The 24,603-nt window shown below is 32.8% G+C and overlaps 1 protein-coding gene across 13 annotated transcripts in view; it reads right to left on the bottom strand.

Moving 5' to 3' along the window:
* Positions 1-24,603, bottom strand: part of LOC135133657 (TLD domain-containing protein 2) — a 213,917-nt gene that overhangs the window by 1,643 nt on the left and 187,671 nt on the right. For 8 of the 13 annotated variants that reach the window (XM_064062119.1, XM_064062122.1, XM_064062120.1 and 5 more), the window contains 5 exons: positions 20,266-20,298; positions 19,872-20,104; positions 10,507-10,635; positions 10,259-10,333; positions 4,954-5,235 (listed from right to left, as the gene is read on the bottom strand). In XM_064062119.1, coding sequence (XP_063918189.1) covers positions 4,954-5,235; positions 10,259-10,333; positions 10,507-10,635; positions 19,872-20,104; positions 20,266-20,298 — 752 coding nt within the window. Of the gene's footprint in view, positions 1-4,953; positions 5,236-9,997; positions 10,194-10,258; positions 10,334-10,506; positions 10,636-19,545; positions 19,654-19,871; positions 20,105-20,265; positions 20,299-24,603 lie in introns of those variants that run through there. The other 5 variants (XM_064062114.1, XM_064062117.1, XM_064062124.1 and 2 more) reach the window with 5 other exon arrangements.

The following is a 24,603-nucleotide window of genomic DNA, read 5'->3' as shown; positions in this document are numbered from 1 at the left end:
GTCCACAGCTGTCTTTGATCCTGTTTTCATCATTCCCTTGGTAATTGTAGTGAAATTGAACAGTTTCTAATTTTACAGTATTGTAATGTTGGTTGCATACACATAGAGTTTTTTTTTTAATATAGGGAGAGTCGAGAGTATTAATTTGCATAAGCGAACATTGCAATTTTAATAAAAATAATAATTCGTTTCATTGATTAATCTATTAATATTTATAACATTTAAGTAGGATTTAGTTAGCAAAATTCTGAGATGACGTCATTAAGTGGTTGGTGGGGATGATCACAAAAATTTTGGTTAGCGTTTTACCACCTACACATCTCTCAAATACGTATATGTAAAATTGCATCACAGTAAGTCTAGTAGTTTCGAAGATTTTTATATACAGGATGAGTCAGTGGCGGGCAGTCCTTGATATCTCATTTATTATTAGAGATAGAAAAAAGTCAGACCAAAGTTGCATGGTTCTTTGAACTACTCTAAATTTTTTTAACTATACTATATACAGGGTGTTCAAAAATGATTCAATTCACAAGTCTAATTTCGAGAAAAATCATTAAAAAATTGTTTGCGTTAATTTGACGTTCATTTACAAAAACAAAATATCGATATAGTCGGAAAAAAACGTGAAAATTTAGTCACTGTCGTCAGATTCATCATAAACAATTTTACAGTTTTTTTAATGTTATAAAATGGGGAATTCTATGGATAAAGACAAGATACCACGAAATTTATTTTGAATAATGAATGTACAATTAATTTCAGATACCCAACACAAACTACTGGATTAAAATATGGTGAAATTTCGAAAAAAAAAAAACCTTTGATGGGCAATATCACCTACATTTGGACAAAATCATTTTTTTTCTTCTCCATAAATGGTCCTGAAAAACGTGTCATAGAGTTGGTGCGCCATTTTTTAAATATCCTGTATACCACGTGTTTCTTTTATTTGATACAACCCTGTAATTTTTTTATTTTTAAAGATAAACATAGTTCTTTGAGCAAATTTGTATTGGAGTTTTAACTCCTTTCTTTTCGTGTTATAGAATGCGCGCCGGAATAGGATGTCGAGTTCGACACCGACACCGGTCTGAACTGTGTCTGAACATAGCCATGTAACGCCGCGCTATATTTTTATACAATATTATTATAATAATTAGATACTTGTATATGATAATCAAATAAAAAAAGTATATTTGGATATTTACTTCTATTAACCCCATCATCATCATTAATCATCATTTTGTCAGAAAATACAAGTGCAACATATTTTTGGTTTTTATTACTTTACGCACTTTTTTTTATTTTAAAAGATCACTTATGTGAATAAATGATGAGTGTCAATTTTTCAAGCCACTAGATTGTCATCAATAAACATGAATTTTTCGTCCATTTATTGAATACCTTTTTACAAATTGATTTTAGAATATTGATTGCAATCTTTCCATTTATGAAAAAATATACTTAGTGTTCCACAAAAAAAAGTTGACCAGAAGTGATAATAAAAATGTGAGAATACAAAATTTACAGGGGTTGTATTAAATAAAAGAAACACCCTTTATAATTTAGTTTTTTTTTAAATGAAGCTCTTATTTATTTTTACATATTTTGATTGATATCTTTTTAGACTTTACAACCACAGTTTACTTTTGAAATTCCGATGCGACGTTGCCACTTATTCCAATTTTTTTGAAATTTTTTCGAAAAGTTTACAAAAAAAATCGCTATAAGCTGATTTTTTAAAGGTTATTTACAATATTTTATGCGCAATGAACTCAAATTTGAATATACAGAGTGTTCATAAAAAATAAAAAGTTTACAATTTTTTCAAACGGAATACATCAATGTACAGGGTGAGTCAGTAAGAGCGTTCCTCAATATCTGCTAAACTATTAGAAGTAGAAAAAACATTAAAGACTAAAGATATACAGTTTTTTGAGTAGCCTACACTAAAATTATTTACTACTATACACAGTGGCTTGTTTTTAAAGCATATCAAACAACTTAGTTTGTTTAAATATCATGCCCTATATATTTTTACAGATTCTTATCAGACTCTTTCTAAGTTTTACAACCATGGTTTATTTTTGTAATTCCTACGCGACGTTGCCACGTTATTCCAATTTTTTTGAATTTTTTTTAGCAATTCGCAAAAAAAATCGCAATAACGTGAATTTTTAGGTCTGTGTTGCAATATTTTATGGAGAGATGAACAAATGTACGCGCTTTGCTATGGTGATAATTAAATAAATTTTAATGTACCGAGTGTTAAAAAAAATAAATTTTACAATTTTCAATTATCGATATTTTAGTTTTTTTAAAAACAACAGTCTATATTTTATTACTTTATCGTATTTTTTCTATACAGATGCAGTAATAAAATAAATATAGGGTGTTCTTTTCGAAAAGACTAAAATGTCGATATTAAAAATTGTTATTGTTATTTTCTTATAACAACTTTGCACATTAAAACAAGATTTTATACATAACCCTATTGCAATTTTTTTGTGAACCCTCCATTGTTAAAAAACTGCAAGAAAATTGGAACAACTTGGCAACGCCGCATTGGAATTTCGAAAATAAAGTATGATTATAAAGTCTAGAAAGGAAACAACCAGAATATATAAAAATATATAGGGTATCCAATTTGTAAAATTAATATATGGTTGTCAAAAACCTGTACAAGTTTTGGCTTACACTTTTTCTATTTCTAATAACTAGTGAGGTATCAAGGAGCGAATGCTTAGTGACTCACGCTGTATATAGAACGAACAAAAACAAAAGTACAAGGTGAGCGTAAACGACCAAAAATTAGTAAAGTAGATACTCAAAATAAATATACTAAAAAATAAATTTATTTTAAATATGTTGTAAGATCGTAGAGAAAATTCTGTATGCTACAGATCACCTAAGAGATATATATTTATTATCTTACTCATTGTAATGTGAACAGTCACTACGGTATAAGGGCCTAAAGTAGAATTTATTCACACTTTAAAATGTTAGTATCCCTAATTCTTTTCCAGTAACTATTATCTTAGCAGGTACTAGCCCCGCCCACCCGCCCTCTCTTTTCTTAGACGGTATCTCATTTGCCAAAATCACTCTTATTTTAGCAGGTACTAGCCCCGCCCACCCGCTCTCTATTTTCTTAGCGGGTATGTCATTTGCCAAAGTCGATCTTATCTTAGTTAAGTAATAACCCCGCCCACCCGCCCTCTAATGTCTTAGGGGGATCTCATTTACCAAAATCAGCCTTATCCTAGCCAGTTTCCATTTCACCAACTTCTTTTATTTACTGTAAAATTGAAATTGAATTCTATGTATTTTGACAAGCGGTAGAATCTAAGATTTTAAACAACGTTAAAAGTAGCCCCGCCCACCCACCCCTATTTCATTTTGATCACTCATTTTATTGGCTGAGACGGAAGTGTGATTTTATTTTGACAAATCATGGAATCATGGAAAAACGACCTTGCCGAAAATAGACACAATGAGGTACAATTATTATAAACTCCGCCCCGCTTTTTTCCGAGCCAATGAATTGATTTATTAAGGTGGAGCTTTTGCAAGTGGGAGGAGCATCGCTAATTTTGATTTTGAAATATGATTTTCACGTCTGGTGTGCTATTGCTTGCTTATATGCTAAAAAAATGAGACGAAATTCGAACAACATGGCAACGTTGCATCGTAATTTCCAACATACTGTGGTTGTAAAGCCTAAGAAGAGGTCAATCAAAATATGTAAAAATATATAGGGTGTTTCATTAAATAAAATTAAGTTGTGTGTTACATCTTAAAAACAGAACACCCTGTACAGCTAAAAATGTTTTTAGAGATAGTCCTCAGAGGACCGTACAACTTTGGTTCTGATAAATAATTAATGAAATATCGAGGAACGCGCGCTTATTAACTCACCCTGTATATATATATATATATATATATATATAACGAAATCGTCAACCAATGACAAACAAATAGATGTTTTACAATTTTGGAATACAAAAGTGCACGTTGTTCATTTTCAATTTTTCAGATCGACATTAAAAGTGTCAATTTTAAGCGATTATGATCCTCATCAAAGGGTATATAAAGACGTCAGTGACATACTATGCGATAAATGAACACATTAATAATAAATGACCTCTGTCTCCACTCGTTTGATATTTGTTTATACAAACAGAGCAACAAAAACACGATCGAAGACAGCCGTGGATTTTTAAAGGTTCATGTTGTCAGATTATCGTCGATCAAAGACAAAATTTGAAAAATCCATGGCTGTTTTTGATCGAGTTTTTATTGCTTTCTCAGTATAACGTGATTATAAAAGATTGTGATCAAGTTGGCTTTAAAATTTCGTGAATTTTGCCGTCTCGTCGTGATAATCAAAAAATTACTAGGTAAAAAAAAACATTTATAAAACAAACAATATTTTTCTATAAAAACGACGACTGAGAAAGCTCAACAATAATCAAATTTACTTTAACCAAATAAAACCGCATTTTGTGAGTTGTACTGACTTAAATATTATTACAGCGATACTTAGCACATACTTATGCTCAATTCAATATACAATAAACATATATACAATGGTCAGTCGTCACACATCACAATTATAACAAATTATAATGTTAATTGTGTGATAATTAACAGTTAATTATTACTACATTTATGTGTAGTTACGAAAGCATTAGATCACAAATTACATTAAAAATTTTTATAAAATGGATAAAACGCGTCCACAAAATTGAAAAAAATTACTAATATAGATTCCATATTGTAAAAATCTCAGTGACGCTTAGCGGGATGATAAGGTGCGCGCGCACCAAAAACTCTGAAAGTTTACGATTTTCCACGACACGGAAGCAAGCTTTATTTGGGTCCGAAAATTGAACCCGAATCGAACAAACCAAAACTTAATAATATAAAATCAATTAACAAAAAACTTACATTATTGTCTGTATCTTCGATAACCAGTAGGATAGGTGACTCAAGTTTGTACATTTTCCGGTACATCGAGTTAAGGCTGAAGCCGTGCTGGCTGGTGCTGAACACTAAGGTCCACGAGTACCCCTCTGCCCTGGCCGGCAGATGTCGACACAGAGCCTCCCTGTGGTAGTCCGTCAGGATCTCGGTGGACCCTACCAGGTCCGGTGGTGTCAATTCAACATCGAGTGAGGGCGCCGCCGACGAATACAACGCCCGTCGGTACTCTTCAGACATCGGTATCACCTTAAGCACAACAAATTAGTTTCATCTGGTCAGCGCAACCGACAACACGTATTCTACACCGCGTACAATTAGGCATCTGAAAGTTTCACTAACATCGCACTTTTTCTCCAATTTCGACGAGACGTGAGTCAAATGTACAAGCGGCTCCTTTCGATTTTTATTTACACGCTCACGGTTGCAACAATCTTCTAGTAAATGAAAGTTACGGCGTGGAGTAAGGCCAGACTCTTTTGGTATCAAGCCAAAAGTTCTATTTCTATTTGCTGTTGTATCGGATGGGTACATGCCACTACGGGTTGTTACAGCGGAAAGTTGGGCAGAATTTTCCGAAAAACGAGTGAAGGCGGTTGGCGGGTTTAGATTGAGACGTTGTTTATAACAAGGCACGTTTATGATAAACACGTTTAAATGGAAATGTATGATGATTCGAGGAGTTATAACCTGTTTGGGAACAATATATACGTTTTACTGCTTTTTGCTATTAAATGGACAGGTTCGAAGTCGCTAGAAGATGGTACGTGGTTATACCATAATCATTACTACAAACGTGCAATGTTTAATTAATAGTTTTAACTACGTACATGCAAATTTATATACAACATGGTTCTATCAACCTACCATAAAAAATTACGACATTAGTTTTTTACTATTCCTACAAAGTTCTTAAAACAATTACTTGTTCAACTTCTTTATTCGGTGTGTGTGTTGTATTTATTCATTCATGTCATGTGCGACTTGTTCACGTAATGTAAAAAAAGTTGTTATCAATTACATCAAAACCGAAGCGAACAACACTAGAAAGTGTTACTGTATTATGTGGGACCAAATAAGCTTAAATATACATATTTTAATATGTTTACATTTTTAGAGTAAAAAAAAAATAATTTTGTTGTTTACGTAGCCACGACGCAAAGTTAGAAATAACTAATTTTAACATTCATGAAGTTGCATAATAGGTACAAGTTAATTTGATTTTTTTTTTGGCACTTATTTTTGTTTCACCGAAAGTGATACCAAACTGAATTATACCATCGTTTCAATTATTAATTACCTCATTAAGAGGTGAAAGTCTTTTTTAATTTATTTGTAAATTTTTTTCCTAAAAACCTACTAAATGAAGAATAAAGAAAGGTCTATAAACAGATCAGAGAAAGTTGTTTCCTATTGAATTAAATTTTTTTTTTTGGTTGTGTTGTACTAAGTTAACTATAATTATGGCATTAGTTAGTACGTATTCCATAAACTTCTGTTTCCTACGCCCAATTTAATACAAGGTAAATATACCAACAGCGATCAACAGTCATACATTACAAATTATAACAAACTATTACTACAATGTTAATTATATGATAATTTATAGTCATTTGGTGTTACGAAAGCATTAGGTCAGAATTAGTTGTTTATGCGAAAACATTGTGCTCAGAAAATTGGAACAAATTTAGTAATAAATTCAGTAAGGAAAAAAATCAAGTGGGTCATTATCATTTTTAACTTTCTGCTGAAGTCAGAGTTATAATATCGATTTTTTTCTGTAGTTCTGTAAAAATTTGGAAACTTATTTTGTCTTGGGAAAAGTTTCAAAGAATTTTCTGAGTCACTGGCATTTCTATATTTTATTTACAAGAATTTTGGGAACATGCTGGTGTATTTTTTAAGGAATTTGAAAGAATATATATATAATATCGACTTTTTTCTGTAGTTCTGTAAAAATTTGGAAACTTGTTTTGTCCTGGGAAAAGTTTGGAAGTATCTGGTGTTTGATTTTTCAAAGAAATTTCAAGTAAACTTAGAATTTGAAAGAAGTTGGGAGTCCCTTGTTGTAAAATAAATTTGAAAAAAACCTTTGAAAACACCGATGTTTTTCTTTCAACCCTGAGAGTCCCTATATTTTAGTTTAGAACTAACTTACATGAATTTTGGGAACCTTCTGGTGTTTTTTTAAAGGAATTTGAAAGATTCTTAAAGAACCTTGTTTGTGGGGGGACAGTGTGAAAGCATCTTGGAAGGCTTTGGTGTTTTATTTTTTGAAAAGGAATTTGAAAAAACCTTTGGAATCCCGGTGTTTTGCTTCCAATTCCGAGAGTTCCTATATTTTATTTCAGAACTAATTTATAAGAATCTTGGGAATCCCTGTGGTATTTTTTAAAGATATTTGAGACTCTCAAAAAACTTGTTTTGTAGGGGGAAGAATTTGAAAATATCTTGGAAGTTCCTGGTGTTTTATTTAAGAACTGAATTGAAAGAATCTTAGGATCCTTTGGTGTGTTATTTTTTAAGAGAACTTTCAACTAAACTTGGAATTTGAAAAAACTTTTGGGAACCTTCTGGTGTTTTTTAAGGAATTTGAAAGGTTCTTAAAGAACCTTGTTTTGTGGGGGAAGAGTTTGAAAGCATCTTGGAAGCCTTTGGTGTTTTATTTTTTGAAAAAGAATTTGAAAAAACCTTTGGAATCTCGGTGTTTAGCTTCCAATTCCGAGAGTCCCTATATTTTATTTTAGAACTAATTTATAAGAATCTTGGGAAGCCTGTGGTATTTTTTAAAGGAATTGGAGACTCTCAAAAAACTTGTTTTCTAGGGGAAGAATTTGCAAATATCTTGGGAGTTCCTGGTGTTTTATTTTTTAAAAGAACTTTCAACTAAACTTGGAATTTGAAAAAAACTTTTGGGAACCTTCTGGTGTTTTTTAAGGAATTTGAAAGATTCTTAAAGAACCTTGTTTTGTGGGGGAAGAGTTTGAAAGCATCTTGGAAGCCTTTGGTGTTTTATTTTTTGAAAAGGAATTTGAAAAAACCTTTGGAATCCCGGTGTTTTGCTTCCAATTCCGAGAATCCCTATATTTTATTTTAGAACTAATTTATAAGAATCTTGGGAACCCTGTGGTATTTTTTAAAGGAATTTGAGACTCTCAAAAAACCTTGTTTTGTAGGGGGAAGAATTTGAAAATACCTTGGAAGTTCCTGGTGTTTTATTTAAGAACTGAATTGAAAAATCTTAGGATCCTTTGGTGTTTTATTTTTTAAAAGAACTTTCAACTAAACTTGGAATTTGAAAAAAACTTTTGGGAACCTGGTGTTTTTTAAGGAATTTGAAAGGTTCTTAAAGAACCTTGTTTTGTGGGGGAAGAGTTTGAAAGCATCTTGGAAGCCTTTGGTGTTTTATTTTTTGAAAAGGAATTTGAAAAAACCTTTGGAATCCCGGTGTTTTGCTTCCAATTCCGAGAGTCCCTATATTTTATTTTAGAACTAATTTATAAGAATCTTGGGAACCCAGTGGTATTTTTTAAAGGAGTTTGAGACTCTCAAAAAACTTGTTTTGTAGAGGGAAGAATTTGAAAATATCTTGGAAGTTCCTGGTGTTTTATTTAAGAACTGAATTGAAAGAATCTTGGTGGTATTTTTTAAAAGAACTTTCAACTAAACTTGGAATTTGAAAAAGCTTTTGGGAACCTTCTGGTGTTTTTTTAAGGAATTTGAAAAATTCTGAAAGAACCTTGTTTTGTAGGGGAAGCGTTTGAAAGCATCTTGGAAGTCTTTGGTGTTTTATTTTTTGAAAAGGAATATGAAAAAACCTTTGGAATCCCGGTGTTTTGTTTTCAACTCTGATAATCCCCAATTTTATTTTGGAACTAACTTATAAGAATCTTGGGAACCCTTTGGCATTTTTTCAAGGAATTTGAGACTCTTAAAAAAACTTGTTTTGTAGGGGGAAAAATTGAATTGAAAATTGAAAGTATCCTGGGAGTCCCTGATGGGGATTCAAGAACTAAATTGGAAAAATCCTGTTGAAAATAAGAAGTTGTGGATATGATTCAACGGTAAGTTAGTTAAATTCACAAATAAAAAAAATCAAGTATGTCAAATTTTATCCCAATGGGAATTTTCAAATTTCTGCCGCAGTCAGATTATAACATCATCGATTTTTTCTCTAGTTCTGTAATTTTTTTAATTGTTACGGAAAAACGCACAAGAAAGACCAACCAAAATTTATTTATATTTATAAATTATTTAAAGTTCCTCTAACCATTATTTTGACAAAATCAATCAGAAAATTTAAAATTTGATCTTAAAATTTTGGTCCTCAAAATGAGTTTTGAGTGATTATTTTTTAATTTCGGTTCCATATAACAAACGCACGCCCCCAATATATTTTATTTTTAAAATGCCAATGCAATGTTGTAAAGTTGTTCAATATTTTTGATTTTTTTAAAAATGCAAATTTCACAAAAAAATTAAATACAACTCAATTTTTTCAAACACTTTGTGCATTAAAACTAAATTTTACTTTTATTTATTTATACCTTGTAAAAAATTTCGTAATTATCAATGTTTGTAATGTTTTTAAAATTATGGGTTGCCGAAACAAGTACTTAAGTCAAAAAAAGTGTTGCAAAAACACGTTTAATAGACGCGCATATATTACTTAAAAACTAGGAGTACTAATCCGTGTTAAAAAACCACTCACCCTAATATCCATTTACACGTTATCGAGTGGTACCACAAATTACAATTTGCGCAACAACAATAAAAAACTTACGACTTAAGTCTTGACGCAACGATCAAAAAAAGTTAATATATTCGACGACGATTAATACACCAACACTACATCCAATATCTCGTCTCTTATCATCAAACTCGTGCACCTTACTTAAGTCAAAAATTCTAAAACCGCCTTCACAAATTTTTCGCCCAAACCCTAAAGCCCCCTTACACAAGGAAACCCACTCCGTCCAACAATATAGTAATAATAATAATAATCCATTACCGCCATTTGTGCTACGACAGCTAGCAAGAATCTATTTTCTATTCTAACACCAAAACATCCACTTCATTCTAAAAGCCACTACTGTGTGAAATGTATTCTCATAGATCGTAACACTTATTATTCAGAGCAAGGAACACAGACTGCGCGCTGACAACCTGCACAGCTCCTCCAATCACAACTAACTTAACACAGCGTGCAGCTTGTCAGCGCCAACGTCAACGTGGAAACAGTGTGGCATGTTATAGTGCAGGTGTCAGTCACCTCGTCACTGCCGTCAGCCGACATTGTCTGGGTCTTGATGATGCTGTAGATCTTAACGTAAGGAGCCTTGATTAGCTGCACCCAAACAACGAAATTTCAGATCACCGACGCCAATCAGCTCGAAAATACACGCTGGGTTGTTGTAGGCGACATACGGAACTAGTGACTTTTAGTAACTCTTGCGTTGTAACAACATCCACTAGTTCCGTAAGTCCAAAGACAAACATAAAATCGAAAATGAAACCTACCTCCCAGCTCTCTTTGGTTATTTCGGTAAGTTCCCCGTCTTGACTACCATGGCGACTAGCAGAAGGTGTGGGCTCTTCGCTCCACAGTTCAGTGTCCATTTCCACCAGGGAGAAGTTGCGGCTTTTCACCTACGACAACGATAAACGAATCAATTCGACAGTTTCATTTGTTGACGTGTGTATTTTAAGATCGTTAATTACTGAAAAGTGGGAGATTCAAGGACAATCGAAATGAGTTAATTGAAAATTAAGAAATTGCGGACTTCTCCGTGGGCAACGTAGTCTCCGACGTCATTGATAATCGCCTGTGGGTTTATCAACGCAGTTGCTCCCATGAGTTATTTTGTATTAGCGCAATCGCCCAATTTTATTGGAGTTTGCATTGTTCTTTTGTTATTGTCTCCCCAATGAGATTAACGCATTTGCGGCTGTGGGTGACTTAATGCATATTCTTTTGTGCTTGTAATTAAAAGTAATGGTCAGATAAATTTTACGAAGTTAGTGTGTCGTCATTTTACTAAATCGTATCAAATAAAATATAATCGTTCCACTATAGTTTCGGTTTTGAAACAGCGAATCGTACCTACCTAGATGACTTTGCCCGTCTACTAAATTAGTAGAAAAATACTTCCGAAACTAAGCCAACTCTGATGAAACGTTGGTGAAAATATATATAAATTATAAAAATCGCTCACGAAATAATAGTTATTTATGTTACAAGTGTTGAAAACGGTCCATTGCATTACGAACGGGAATACGGCGCGAGACGCAGTCGAGCGCTGTATGTCAGTGAGTAATGCAATGGAGTTTTCACACGAGTATCATACAATATTTTTTGCGCTGCCTTTTTGAAAAAATAGCATTTTTCAATCGCTAAAAGAATAAATATTACTGAACCGAAATTATGTTGGTATTGAATTTATCACCAAATACGTCAAATATCAATCTGTCAATTTGTCCGGGCTAGATTTTGAATTTCAAAGTTGAAATGGAAATTCGTGCACGTATTCAGAAAATTGCAGATAGAGCAACTGCAAATTTGTTGCCTGCAAAATCCGCAAATGAAGCCAAATATCAAAAATTCATCAAGTGGTGCGAAGAAAATAAAATACGCGAATTTTCTGAAACGACGCTCTTGGTTTATTTCCAAATTAAGTCGGAAATTATGAAAGCATCCACACTGTGGACAATATATTTAGTTCTGAAAAGTACTCTTGGCATCAAACATAACATAAATCATTCGAAATTTTATAAATTAACAGCGTTTTTAAAGCGGCAGAATGACACAAGCCCAAGAAGTCTGAAATACTTTACCAGTGGAAACATTTTTATATACGGCTCCAGATCAGAGAGAATCTTGTGGTTATGATTCAGCGTGAGGTTGCGAATAACGTCAAGTTTAAACGGTTTTTTTAATCAACAAGAACTATTAACAAACAGTATTAACATAATAGTTGTCAACAACATAAACCAAACCACCGATTAGTGTCAACTATCAAATTACTGTAAATCTAAATTTTGATCAACAAATTCCCCTATTTAAGATTACAACTTAAATTGCACTTTTTTTAAATTTCGAGCCACTTTTTGTTATAATAACTTTAGATACATGCTTATCAATTAGTGGTAATTACTTTGTGATAATCAATTTATTTTTTCAAAGCTTAAATTCCTCGTTTGTATTTTGCAACACTAGATAGATCCTTTTTCATTGCCACTGCGACACGCCACGTGTCAACGTAAAATGTCAATTACAACTATGGCAGCGCAAAAATTTTTTTAAACACTGCTATATTTAAACTTTACCCACGAACACTGAATAGATAAAGACAACTCGCAGAGTGCTTATTCGACTTTTGTACTATAAATGAAGTGCCATTTCGTTCGACTTCATTAACCGAACAAAATTCTGAAAACAATCTATTGTCCACTGGATTATTACTGCGAATTGGTGTATATGGAGCGAATATGACGCAAATAATGAGTTTCAATTACAATTGATGCCAATTTTACAGTAATTTGTTTTTTGTAGTTGTTTTTTTCAAACAAAATTGCAAATATTATATTTCAAGTCGTAATGATTTGCCCTCTCTTGGATTTTATTTATTTGTAACGTTTTAATTTGTGGTAACATATCGCAGCACGTTTTAAAGCAGTGTAGGTGTTTGATAAGAAAAAAGTCGTAGCTGTTGATATAATGTTGTGTGCATTATCTTAATTGCTTTTTTTAAAAAATGACATTCCTGTTTATAATGAATAATATGCTACGATGCTTTAGTTGTTTTAACTAGGAATAGATTTTTATAATTACTATGCATTTTTGTTTTTTATATCTAGAAACGACTCGATTATTGCGTCAACATTTGGATTTTAATAACAAATTGTTCACAATTAGTGGATAGGTGACCTTAAATCAAACAAAATACAAAGAAAAGATCGACAACAAATACTAAACCGTGGATTCTTAGTCGCCAACTTTGATAAAATAAAATCAAATAAATTAATACATGACACTATTTTCTGGCTCATTTTAAGTATAATTTTCAGACAGGAAGCATTTGACTTTACCTTGAATTCGTGATTGTTTTGTCACTGTTTTGATCCTAAACACAGTAAATAAGGTAAATAAACAAATACAGTTACATCACCACGTAGTTAAAAAACTTGTTAATGATAATTTTTTTTATTTTGGGTGGTACTGTTACGATGATTCTCTCAACTAATTCTCAAACTAAAACTAAGTGAAAATTGTTTCAAAACTACTACCTGTATCATATACAGGGTGAGTCAGCAAGTGCGCGGTCCTTGATGTATCATTAATTATTAGATAGAGAAAAAATTGGTTGAAAGTCATTTCGACAGAACTTCCCTCGCTTCTGAACTGCTTCTCAGAAAAATCAGAAAATTTCACTTTGCGGAATTTGACTTTTTCATGATAACCTCTATGGAGTAAAAACAATATAGAAGGTACTTGTCATAGTGTAATAGAAAAAAAGACAGTTGTGAGTACCGAGAAGATTTAATATTCTTAAAAAAAAAGACACTTGCGGTCCCCGAGAAGGTTTCGGTTTACTTAAAAAAGGATAGTTGGGACCCCCGCGAAGGTTTACATTAAAAAAAAGACAAATGGGACCTCCGAGAAGGTTTCACATTTTTAAAAGAGACAGTTGGGACCCCCGAGAAGGTTTCACATTTTTAAAAGAGACAGTTGGGACCCCCGAGAAGGTTTACATAAAAAAAAAGACAAATGGGACCACCGAGAAGGATTCACATTTTTAAAAGAGACAGTTGGGACCCCCGAGAAGGTTTCACATTTTTAAAAAAAGACAAATTGGACCCCCGAGAAGGTTTCACATTTTTAAAGGAGACAGTTGGGGCCCCCGAGAAGGTTTTCATTTTTAAAAAAGACAAATGGGTCCCCCGAGAAGGTTTCATATTTTTGAAAGGGACAGTTGGGACCCCCGAGAAGGTTTCGCCTTCTTTAAAAAAGGACAGTTAGGACCCCCGAGAAGGTTTTACATAAAAAAAAAAAGACAAATGGGACCCCCGAGGTTTTACATTAAAAAAAAAGACAAATGGGACCCCCGAGAAGGTTTCGCATTTTTAAAAGAGACAGTTGGGACCCCCGAGAAGGTTTTACATTTTTAAAAAAAGACAAATTCGACTCCCGAGAAGGTTTCACATTTTTAAAAGAGACAGTTGGGACCCCCGAGGTTTTACATTTTTAAAAAAATACAAATTGGACCCCCGAGAACGTTTCAAATTTTTAAAAGAGACAGTTGGGACCCCCGAGGTTTTACATTTTTAAAAAAAGACACATTGGACCCCCGAGAAGGTTTTACATTTTTAAAAAAAGATAAATTGGACTCCCGAGAAGGTTTCAAATTTTTAAAAGAGACAGTTGGGACCCCTGAGAAAGTTTCGCCTTCTTTAAAAAAAGTACAGTTGGGACTCCTGAGAAGGATTTAGATTAAAAAAAAAAGACAAATTGGACCTCCGAGAAGGTTTCACATTTTTAAAAGAGACAGTTGGGACCCCCGAGGTTTTACATTTTTAAAAAAAGACACATTGGACCCCCGAGAAGGTTTTACATTTTTAAAAAAAGATAAATTGGACTCCCGAGAAGGTTTCAAATTTTTAAAAGAGACAGTTGGGACCCCTGAGAAGGTTTCGCCTTTTTTAAAAAAGTACAGTTGGGACCCCTGAGAAGGATTTATATTAAAAAAAAAAAAAGACAAATGGAACCCCCGAGAAGGTTTCACATTTTTAAAAGAGACAGTTGGGATGACCAAGAAGCTCTAATATTTTTAAAAGAGACAGTTGGGACCCCCAGGTTTTACATTTTTAAAAAAAGATAACTTGGACCGCCGAGAAGGTTTTACATTTTTAAAAGAGACATTTGGGACCCCCGAGAAGGTTTTACATTTTTAAAAGAAGACAAATTCGACTCCCGAGAAGGTTTCACATTTTTAAAAGAGACAGTTGGGACCCCCGAGGTTTTACATTTTTAAAAAAATACAAATTGGACCCCCGAGAACGTTTCAAATTTTTAAAAGAGACAGTTGGGACCCCCGAGGTTTTACATTTTTAAAAAAAGACACATTGGACCCCCGAGAAGGTTTTACATTTTTAAAAAAAGATAAATTGGACCCCCGAGAAGGTTTCAAATTTTTAAAAGAGACAGTTGGGACCCCCGAGAAGGTTTTACATAAAAAAAAAAGACAAATTGGACCTCCGAGAAGGTTTCACATTTTTAAAAGAGACAGTTGGGATGCCCAAGAAGCTCTAATATTTTTAAAAGAGACAGTTGGGAACCCCAGGTTTTACATTTTTAAAAAAAGACAATTTGGACCGCCGAGAAAGTTTTACATTTTTAAAAGAGACATTTGGGACCCCCGAGAAGGTTTTACATTTTTAAAAGAAGACAATTTGCACCCCCGAGAAGGTTTCAAATTTTTAAAACAGACAGTTGGGACTCCTGAGAAGGTTTCGCCTTCTTTAAAAAAGTACAGTTGGGACCCCTGAGAAGGATTTATAATAAAAAAAAAGACAAATGGAACCCCTGAGAAGGTTTCACATTTTTAAGAGACAGTTGGGACCCCCTAGAAGGTTTTACATTGAAAAAAAAGACAAATTGGACCTCCGAGAAGGTTTCAGATTTTTAAAAAAGACAGTTGGGACCCCGAGGTTTTACATTTAAAAAAAAAAGACAATTTGGACCGCCGAGAAGGTTTCACATTTTTAAAAGAGACATTTGGGACCCCCGAGAAGGTTTTACATTTTTAAAAAAAGACAATTTGCAACCCCGAGAAGGTTTCACATTTTTAAAAGAGACAATTGGGACCCCCGAGAAAGTTTCGCCTTCTTTAAAAAAAGGACAATTGGGAGCAGGTTTCACATTCTTAAAAAAAACAAACGGAACTCCCAAGGTTTTACATTTTTAAGAGAGACAGTTAGGACCTCCGAGAAGATTTTACATTAAAAAAAAAGACAAATGGAACCTCCGAGAAGGTTTTACATTTTTAAAAGAAGACAATTTGCACCCCCGAGAAGGTTTCAAATTTTTAAAAGAGACAGTTGGGACTCCTGAGAAGGTTTCGCCTTCTTTAAAAAAGTACAGTTGGGACCCCTGAGAAGGATTTATAATAAAAAAAAGATAAATGGAACCCCTGAGAAGGTTTCACATTTTTAAGAGACAGTTGGGACGCCCTAGAAGGTTTTACATTAAAAAAAAAAACAAATTCGACCTCCGAGAAGGTTTCACATTTTTAAGAGACAGTTGGGACGCCCTAGAAGGTTTTACATTAAAAAAAAAGACAAATTGGACCTCCGAGAAGGTTTCACATTTTTAAAAAAGACAGTTGGGACCCCGAGGTTTTACATAAAAAAAAAGACAATTTGGACCGCCGAGAAGGTTTCACATTTTTAAAAGAGACAGTTGGGACCCCCGAGAAGGTTTTACATTTTTAAAAGAAGACAATTTGCACCCCCGAGAAGGTTTCAAATTTTTAAAACAGACAGTTGGGACTCCTGAGAAGGTTTCGCCTTCTTTAAAAAAGTACAGTTGGGACCCCTGAGAAGGATTTATAATAAAAAAAAAGACAAATGGAACCCCTGAGAAGGTTTCACATTTTTAAGAGACAGTTGGGACCCCCTAGAAGGTTTTACATTGAAAAAAAAAGACAAATTGGACCTCCGAGAAGGTTTCAGATTTTTAAAAAAGACAGTTGGGACCCCGAGGTTTTACATTTAAAAAAAAAAGACAATTTGGACCGCCGAGAAGGTTTCACATTTTTAAAAGAGACATTTGGGACCCCCGAGAAGGTTTTACATTTTTAAAAAAAGACAATTTGCAACCCCGAGAAGGTTTCACATTTTTAAAAGAGACAATTGGGACCCCCGAGAAAGTTTCGCCTTCTTTAAAAAAAGGACAATTGGGAGCAGGTTTCACATTCTTAAAAAAAACAAACGGAACTCCCAAGGTTTTACATTTTTAAGAGAGACAGTTAGGACCTCCGAGAAGATTTTACATTAAAAAAAAAGACAAATGGAACCTCCGAGAAGGTTTTACATTTTTAAAAGAAGACAATTTGCACCCCCGAGAAGGTTTCAAATTTTTAAAAGAGACAGTTGGGACTCCTGAGAAGGTTTCGCCTTCTTTAAAAAAGTACAGTTGGGATCCCTGAGAAGGATTTATAATAAAAAAAAGACAAATGGAACCCCTGAGAAGGTTTCACATTTTTAAGAGACAGTTGGGACGCCCTAGAAGGTTTTACATTAAAAAAAAAAACAAATTCGACCTCCGAGAAGGTTTCACATTTTTAAGAGACAGTTGGGACGCCCTAGAAGGTTTTACATTAAAAAAAAGACAAATTGGACCTCCGAGAAGGTTTCACATTTTTAAAAAAGACAGTTGGGACCCCGAGGTTTTACATTAAAAAAAAAGACAATTTGGACCGCCGAGAAGGTTTCACATTTTTAAAAGAGACAGTTGGGACCCCGAGGAGGTTTTACATAAAAAAAAACATTTGGCGTCCCTGAGAAGGTTTCGTCTTCTTTAAAAAAAGGACAATTGGGACCCCCGAGAAGGTTTCACATTTTTAAAGAAGACAGTTGGGACCCCCGAGGTTTTACATAAAAAAAAAAACAAAAAAAAAAAAACAAATGCGACCCCCCGAGGTTTAACATTAAAAAAAAAGTCTTGGGTGCCGGAGTGTTTGGGTCCGCGTGTATCATTTTGGGAGCCCACTGGGATTTTTTAAAATTATTTAAAAGAATTTCGGCGGACTCTGGTTTTTTCTCTATTTTTGGAAAATTTAAAACAATCTTGAGGTTCTAGATATTCCTGTTTGGAAAGAATTTGAACGTTTTTGGAGCCTCTAGTGTCTTTTCTTATAATAAATTTAATTACATTTCTTAGAGGATACGTCACTTGCTAAAATCAGTCTTATCTTAGCAGCAACTAGCCCCGCCCACCCACCCTCTCTTTTTTTAGAGGGTATGTAATTGCCAAAATCAATCATATCTTAGCAGGTACTAGCCCGCCCACCCACCCTCTCTTTTCTTATAGGTTATGTCATTTGCCAAAATCAGTTTTATCTTGGCAAGTACTGATGACTAAGTTTTACAAAAAATGATCAAAATGTGTAAACATTACGAACTTACTTACTCGTATATGCACAACGCAAAAATTTTGAACATCTTCTCTAGTGTTCAGTTGGTTATCCTTTAATGGATTTTTCTTTTGTTGGTTCTGTTTTTGTTTATAATTTATACTTATCTTATGAAATGTTTTGTTTTTGGTTTATTTATTAATGAAACATAACAGCTTGTTTTATTAATGATAATGCACAACGATGGAACGCTACAATTTTCAAATATGATTGTGGGTGTTTGAGAATAAAAGAAAAAGTCGCAATGACTATCAACTTTAAGTATAAAAAATAAAAAAAACAAAAGCTAAAAAACTTTAAAAATACAAACAAAAATTGAAAGAGAACGAAGACAGATCTATCAATATTTGAAAATTGTAATGATTTACAACTTTTCTATAAACACTCTGTATACTGAGAATCAGTTGTATTTAGATCGCAACAAAGAGCGTACCTTTATTTATCTGTGTATAAAGTATTATAAAACAGAGTTCAAAAATAACCCTATTGCGACTTTTTGTGAAGCCCTAACACAACGTGGCAACCTTGCATTAGAATTTCAAAAATATATCCTATATACTCCATTTAAAAAAACTAAGTTGTGTTGCACCTTGAAAACAGAACACTCCGTACAGTTGAAAATAATTTTAGTTTATGTTCGAAAAGTCATGAAATTTATTTTTAAAACAATGACGTTAGCATTTGGCTATTTGATGCTATATTTAACAGTTATTTGACCGCAACTATTAACCGAGCAAGGAATGTGTTGGTGTTGCCGACCTAATTTTTTTTTTTTTAATTAAATTTCGGAGGTTGTTTGACCACTTTTTTTTCAAAAACAACTACCGGATTAATAATTGAGGCAAATTTGTGTGTTGCCAATTCTGAATTATTGGCATCCATGCTAGTACGTCAGTTCACAGTTGTCATACACGTCATTTTTGACAATCAGGTTTGCCATCATAAAATTTTAAATGGGTTGCCAACCTGACAAAAAAATCACAAAAATTAAGTCACTCGTAAAAAATTCGTAAAAAAAAATTCCTGGAAGAGTTAATAAATTTTTCATTATAAAACCAAAAGTAACAGAAAATATTATTCAGATGGCAGTCATTTGACAATTATTAAATTTGATATGCGCGATAAGTTTTTTGAACGGAATCGGTCCCACAAATTTTGGACAGCGTTTACCATCTACAAGATAATCTAAATATATATTTATAATTTGAAAGTAATCAGGTCTGTAATTTCGAGGATCATGTGTCTAAAAGTCTACAGTCAAACATACCATCGGCGTTAACAAAAATTAAAACATTTTGAAATTATTATAGTCGTTTCGGGTATTTTTTGCGAAATGAGTAATTAGGGGCTCTTTATAAGGATTTACCCAAAATGGTTCTTCCAACAATTTGTGGATCACGTCAGTACAACATTTTCCGGAGAAAAGTTTCAAAAACTGATTTCGGTTGTGGCCATTACCAGCACAACTAACACGCGCTTGTCAACTCTGCGCGCACTTCGCAAGACTCAGGAAAAAACTATTAACAATGCAAATCCACACTAACTCATAGGGTCATGGACGCGTGATTGGTGACATTATCCCACAAAGCAACGTCTATAATTAAACCAGAATTATAAACACGTTACAAACCCACTTTTTTGTGTTATATAACATTCGTACCATCATTTTTTGTAAAAAAAAAATCTACATACCTGCTCCTCGTTCAGCTCCCCGTACAAGTGCGGCACCCAAGCCTGTATGAATTTATACAGTTCATCAACCCTATTCCTTGGCACACTGAACCAGTACTCCGGCCGCATCTTCTTCTTCCCATAAGACATCAAAGGCGTCGAGCGGGGAATCGGCTTGTCTAGTGGCTTCCCCATTCGTAAGCGCAAATACAAAGGTGGATCTTCGCAGGAGCGTGCCGGACGAGGTATCAGCTCTAAAATCGAACGGAACTTTAACCTTCGAATTCCTCTAGAAAATCGGCCCCGGCCAAAAACGGCGCCCCCATTTTTGGCCAGAGCCTTTTCAATGTTTGCTGTTTAAGTATTTTATGTCTTTCGTGGCTGAAATTCATGCATCGCACACATGCAAACCTACCAATGGAATCTAGCCCGTAATTGGGAGAGCGCACTGCAGCAATTAAAACGAAATTAAAACACATTACTACATAATAGCACAACCAAATATGACGATGGAATTTAAGTCCGAGACAAACCGTACCACTGAATGGGTCGGTTTGCGTCATAGCTCTCAGTAAGGTACCAGCGGCGCCATATGTAAAACGACCATCGGATGATCCGTCTTCGAAATGTCATTAAAGGAAAACAGATCCGTCCAAGGTGTGGGCGCAAATATACATTCGCTTATTAAAGGAGTGCCTCGACCATGGGCAAAATACCGGTAGAACATCGAAGAACTCATATTTTCTCATAAAAAATGACATTAGTAACTGGTTTAAAGCATTCACATTCTTTGGCTTCCCTGAACTGGAATTCAGCGCGGAAAAGTTGGCGATAGGAATTTTTTTCAACTAATTTTGGCCTGATTTAACTTACGACATTGTTGTACCCACCTGTTAGAGTAGAGCGAAGGTTCTCACAATTGTCACCAAATTAAAACTCAAGTCGACAAAAACTGTTGTGCAATAGTGACGCCACTTTATTTATAAACTTTAATACGTGCAGCAATTACTCTTTAAACAATATTTTTGTTGTGAAACGTAAATAACCATCACTGGTACTGAGCCCAAGATGTACCAAAACTGAACCATTATACATCGTATTATAACGACTGATTACACGACATTATCACAAATGACGGGTTGTACTTGCAAAACAATCCCCGTTTCCCTGAAATTATTCACAATAACTTTTCGTTGTTTACTGTTATTATTGTTTCGATAATTTGTAGTTACTAACTAGTTTGCATTTCGGTATTGTTTTCCAGAAACAGGATGACCTAATACTGCCAACAATGTTTATTGGTAATGAATTCACTTCGAAAAAATTTGTTCAATGGCGATAAAACTGCATTCTACGTAATGGGTTATCCTCGTTTCGGCCAATTAGCCAAAGGCGGTCAGTTTGATCAAGATGATAGCATGACATCACGGACATCGTTTGATCAAATAAATACCGCCACTGGATCACTTGAAGGAACGCACCTAAATCTCAAACACGAGTGGGTATTTCATTTAAGATGTCATTAAACTTATGTTAGAGGAACAAACAAGAACATTAGGCCCACTTTAATTCGACCAAAACAAAATAACAGGAGTATTATATAGTTTCGTTTGACATGGGGATCAAATAGAGCTTTGGAAAAAGGTCGGGGAAGTGTGAAAAACGTCTCCGATCGATCGAATAAGGGACCACAGGATAAAAATAAAGGTTTCGTCGTAAATTAGTTCAAATAGTCGCAGACCGAACTGAGAAAGGTCACCGAAAGGTCACGTTACTTAACGTTATTTTATGTTATAATGTGGCCATAAATTTCGATACCTGAGTGATTTATCGTTTTTTCCGGTGAAAATAAACTTCCGACATGATGAAGGCAGGGATTACATAGTTCAGTTCCGGTTTTATTTTCTTAATTATTGTGGTGAAAATTACAGGTACTTTTATGCCAGTAAATAAATCTTACTCAGAGTAGGTGTTGAGTCAAGTGTGTGACGTTTATCGTACGATTGATTGCATAAATGCATAAAAACAATGGTTTTTACGTCTATGATCTCATTTTTGAATGATTGAATCGTAACTAAAGTGACATCCGAATATAAATTTTATGACAAGATTAATAAAGACACCAACATCGTAATTTCAAGGTAATTATGAAAGTGGGTTCCAAAGTAATAAAATGACTAGATTTGTTCGAATTGTTCGAAAATCACGTCATAAACAATGACACATAAATCAGTGCATATACTAATTTTGTTTTGTACATCCTCTGCAGTAGTACTAATTTAATAATGACGTCATTAATTTTTTGGAGTGGATGAATAAATAAAATGTTATTATCTACTATAACCTCTGGTTATTTCAATGTTACTCACTTACTATAAATTTTAAAAATAATCTCTAAATTTAAAAATTGGTCGAAGGTTATTTCGACAGAACTTCCCAAACAAATACAGCTTCTTTGAAAAAAATATAACATTTTTTCTTTTTCGTTTTTTTTTATAATCTCGAAAAACTGAAAAATCGAAATATGTATTGATACATCGCGAAATCAAAACATTTTTAAAATTGTAAAACCCAAAATCGAAAAATTGAAAAAGTCGAAAAACTGAATAATTCAAGAACCAAAAAATCAAAAAATCCAAAAACAAAAATTGGAAAACTCAAAAATCAAGATTCGAAAATTCAAAAAATCGAAAGATCGAACAATCGAACCGACAAAAAATAGAAAAATCTAAAATTTAAAAAATCGAAAACTTGAAAAATCGGAAAAAATTTAAAAATCGAAAAACCGAATTGTCGAGAAATCGAAGAAATTGAAATTGTTCAAAATCGGAAAATTAGTAACTGAAAAATTGAAATATGAAAAGTCAAAAAATCGAAAGATCGAATCGTTAAATAGTTGAAAAATCTAAAATTTAAAAAATCGAAAAATTGAAAAATCGAGAAATCGAAAAATTGAAATAGCCCAAAATCGAAAAATGAATAACTGAAATTAAAAAAAAAAATCGAAACATCGAAATCTTGGTAAATTGACAAGTCGAAAAACTGAATAATTTAAAAACCGAAAAATTAAAAAATCTGAAAACAAAAATTTTAAAAATCAAAAATTGAAAAACTGAAAAATCGAGATCCGAAAAGTCAAAAAATTGAAAAATCGCACAATCAAACTGCCCAAAAATTTAAAAAATTAAAAATTTAAAAAATCGGAAGATCCAGAAATTGAAACAGTTCAAAGTCGAAAAATTAGCAACCGAAAAATTGAAAAATTTAAAATAAAAAATTGAAAAACTGAAAAATCGAAACCCGAGAAGTCAAAAAATCGAAAAATTGAAAGACCAAAAAACAAAAATTTTAAAAACCAAAAATTAAAAAACTGAAAAATCGAGATCCGAAAAGTCAAAAAAAATCGAAAGATCAAACAATTGAAAGGCCAAAAAATTGAAAAATCTAAAAACAAAAATTTTAAAAATCAAAATTTTAAAAACTGAAAAATCGAAATCCAAAAAGTCAAAAAATCGAAATAATCGAATGGCAAAAAAATCGAAAAATCTGAAACTTAAAAAAGCCGAAAAATTGGAATTTTCAAAAATTTAATAATCGGAAAATCAAAAAATTGAAAAACCAACAAACTGAAAAATAAAAAAAACAGAAATCCAGGAATTGAAAAAAAGAGAAGTCGAAAAATAGAAAAATCTAGAAACAAAAATTTAGAAATAGCCCAAAATCGAAACATCGAAATCTTCATAAATCGAGAAATCGAAAAGTTGAAAAGTCGAAAAACTGAATAATAATTAAAGAACCGAAAAATGAAAAACCTAAAAACAAAAATTTTAACAATCAAAAATTGAAAAACTCAAAAATCGAGATCCGAAAAGCCAAAAAATTGAAAGATCGCACAATCGAACCGCCAAAAATTGAAAAACTTAAAATTTAAAAAATTGAAAATTTGAAGAATCGAGAAACTGAAAAATCGAAAAGCCGAATTATCGAGAAATCGAAGAAACTGAAATAGCTCAAAATCGAAAAATTAGCAACTGAAAAATTACCAAAATCGAGAAATTGAAATAAGTCAAAATCGAAAAATTAATAACCGACAAATTGAAAAATTTGAAATGAAAACAAAAATTCTCGAAATCTCGATTAATTAAGAAAAAAAGCAGACAAATTAAAAAAATATAAAAACAAAAATTTTAAAACTCAAAATTTCAAAAATTGAAAAATCGGAACCCGAAAAGTCAAAAAATCGAAAGATCGAACAATCGAACCGTCAAAAAATTGAAAAATCGAAATCCAAAAAGCAAAAAATAAAAATCCAAGAAATCGATAAATTGAAAAACTAGAATTTCAAAAAAAAAGAGAAATCGGAGAATTGAAAAAATTAAACATGAAAAGATCGAAAAATCGAGAAATTGAAATAAGTCAAAATCGAAAAATTAATAACTGACAAATCTCGAAATCTTGATTGATTGAGAAATCGAAAAATTGAAAAGTTGAAAACTGATTTAAGAGCAGAAAAATTAAAAGATATAAAAACAAAAATTTTAAAACTCAAAATTTCAAAAACTGAAAAATCGGAACCCGAAAAGTCAAAAATTCGAACGATTAATAGCCCAAAATCAAAAAATTAATATGGAAAAATTGAAAAATTTTAAATTTAAAAAAATCGATAAATCCAAAATCGGAAAATTGTAAAATTTTAAAAAATTTTAAATTTTAAAATTTAAAAATTAGGAAAAATGATAGAAAGATCGAAAAA

Source organism: Zophobas morio, unplaced genomic scaffold (genome assembly GCF_036711695.1).
Source record: "Zophobas morio isolate AGI-343-1 ecotype UQ-CSIRO unplaced genomic scaffold, CSIRO_AGI_Zmor_V1 ptg000022l, whole genome shotgun sequence".
In the NCBI taxonomy this organism is placed as follows: domain Eukaryota; kingdom Metazoa; phylum Arthropoda; class Insecta; order Coleoptera; family Tenebrionidae; genus Zophobas; species Zophobas morio.
The sequence above is the reverse complement of the archived record's forward strand: the minus strand, read 5'-3'. Positions and strand labels throughout refer to the sequence as shown.